The sequence below is a fragment of the Silurus aristotelis genome (assembly GCF_946808225.1).
Source record: "Silurus aristotelis genome assembly, chromosome: 24".
NCBI classification, from domain to species: domain Eukaryota; kingdom Metazoa; phylum Chordata; class Actinopteri; order Siluriformes; family Siluridae; genus Silurus; species Silurus aristotelis.
Window position 1 is genome coordinate 460971 of NC_139597.1, and position 2500 is coordinate 463470.

General features: G+C 50.2%; 1 protein-coding gene across 4 annotated transcripts in view; it reads right to left on the reverse strand.

Moving 5' to 3' along the window:
- LOC310719381 (fatty acyl-CoA reductase 1) overlaps positions 1–2500 on the reverse strand; it is a 45569-nt gene that overhangs the window by 29321 nt on the left and 13748 nt on the right. For 3 of the 4 annotated variants that reach the window (XM_083529043.1, XM_083529041.1, XM_083529042.1), the window contains exon 2: positions 1486–1700. The exons of the other annotated variant lie outside the window; for it this stretch is intronic. In XM_083529043.1, coding sequence (XP_083385169.1) covers positions 1486–1674 — 189 coding nt within the window. In that variant the 5' untranslated portion in view covers positions 1675–1700. The remainder of the gene's footprint in view (positions 1–1485; positions 1701–2500) is intronic. 4 annotated transcript variants of the gene reach the window in all.

The following is a 2500-nucleotide window of genomic DNA, read 5'->3' on the forward strand; positions in this document are numbered from 1 at the left end:
AGTACTGTGTGTGTGAGAGTGCTGTGTGTGTACTGTGAGAGTGTGTGAGTACTGTATGTGTACTGTGAGAGTGTGTGAGTACTGCGAGTGTGTACTGCGAGTGTGCGTGAGTACTGCGAGTGTGTACTGCGAGTGTGCGTGAGTACTGCGAGTGTGCGTGAGTACTGCGAGTGTGCGTGAGTACTGCGAGTGTGTACTGCGAGTGTGCGTGAGTACTGCGAGTGAGTACTGCGAGTGTGCGTGTGTGTACTGCGAGTGTGCGCGTGTGTACTGCCAGTGTGTACTGCGAGTGTGCGTGAGTACTGCGAGTGTGCGTGAGTACTGCGAGTGTGCGTGAGTACTGCGAGTGTGCGTGAGTACTGCGAGTGTGTACTGCGAGTGTGTACTGCGAGTGTGTGTGAGTAACGCGAGTGTGCGTGAGTACTGCGAGTGTGCGCGTGTGTACTGCGAGTTTGCGAGTGTGTACTGCGAGTGTGCGAGTGTGTACTGCGAGTGTGCGCGTGTGTACTGCGAGTGTGCGAGTGTGTACTGCGAGTGTGCGCGTGTGTACTGCGAGTGTGCGCGTGTGTACTGCGAGTGTGCGAGTGTGTACTGCGAGTGTGCGAGTGTGTACTGCGAGTGTGCGCGTGTGTACTGCGAGTGTGCGAGTGTGTACTGCGAGTGTGCGTGTGTGTACTGCGAGTGTGCGAGTGTGTACTGCGAGTGTGCGCGTGTGTACTGCGAGTGTGCGAGTGTGTACTGCGAGTGTGCGTGTGTACTGCGAGTTTGCGCGTGTGTACTGCGAGTGTGCGAGTGTGTACTGCGAGTGTGCGAGTGTGTACTGCGAGTGTGCGTGAGTAACGCGAGTGTGCGTGAGTACTGCGAGTGTGTACTGCGAGTGTGTGTGAGTACTGCGAGTGTGCGTGAGTAACGCGAGTGTGCGTGAGTAACGCGAGTGTGCGCGTGTGTACTGCGAGTTTGCGAGTGTGTACTGCGAGTGTGCGTGAGTAGTACTGCGAGTGTGTACTGTGAGTGTGTGTGAGTAACGCGAGTGTGCGTGAGTACTGCGAGTGTGCGCGTGTGTACTGCGAGTGTGTGTGAGTAACGCGAGTGTGCGTGAGTACTGCGAGTGTGTACTGCGAGTGTGCGAGTGTGTACTGCGAGTGTGCGTGAGTACTGCGAGTGTGCGAGTGTGTACTGTGAGTGTGTGTGAGTACTGCGAGTGTGCGTGAGTAACGCGAGTGTGCGTGAGTAACGTGAGTGTGCGCGTGTGTACTGCGAGTGTGCGTGAGTACTGCGAGTGTGCATGAGTACTGCGAGTGTGCATGAGTACTGCGAGTGTGCATGAGTACTGCGAGTGTGATCACTACAGTCTTTATCTCCTGTTCTACATTCACTTCTCTACTGTTTTAGTGCACAGCTTTTTGGGACACAGTGGAGAACAAATCTGAGTCCTACAGCAGTCACACACACACACACACACACACCCCTCCCCCGCAGTGAGACCTTGCTCTGCAGCATGGTGTGGATCCTCTGTTGGGAGCTGTGGCCCTGTTTGGTGCGGATCAGCAGGTACAGCAGTTTAACCTCAGGACAGGAGCGCAGCAGCTTCTCCACCAACACCTTCCCCATGAAGCCTGTCGCCCCGCTGATCAACACACACTTCCCTGCGTAGAACTCCGACACACACGCCATGATCGCAGCACACACCCAGGTCCCACCTGAGACAGAGACACACACACACACACACACACACACACACAGATTATTATTATAGAACAGTCTATACACAGTGCACACAAATAACCTATAAACACAGATATATTAGTGGTGTAACGTCCTGACACGTGTGGGTCCAGGAGTTTCTGCTCGCTGCACGTGTACTCAACACAATCCTTTTTACATGCAGAACAAACGCACAGTGTGTGTTCCTTCACAAACATATGAAGTGTGTTTATTCTCCTCGCACTGTAAACAGTGTCAGTGTGTGTTTCTTCCCTCGAGCTTTATTATTATTAAACTGGACAACATGCACAACACCAGGGGTAAAAAGTAGCAGTTTATAGTGCGTTTGCACATGCGCTAAATCTCAGCCACTTCCTGGTCATTGCTAATGCTAACGCTAATGATTCTTTAGCATTTTAAATTAAAGTATCCTGGAACAAGTAGAACAGTCAAGATGATTATATCTTTAAAAAATGTTATATTCAATGTAAACACACACACACACACACACACACACACACACACACACACACACACACACACACCTACCTTAATTATCCAAATGGGGTCTAACGAATGTAAACTATTTAATTTGACAAAAACTGAGATACATTCCAAAGAGGGAATTGTGTATCTTTACACCCGTAACACAAATCTAAACACACAGCTGTGTGTCAGCCTTCATATAAAACATACAGTACACACACACACACACACACACACACACACGAAAACAGGATAAAAAAAAAAACAAGACAAAAAAAGAGAGAAAGACAATACAAGTGTACCCTAAACC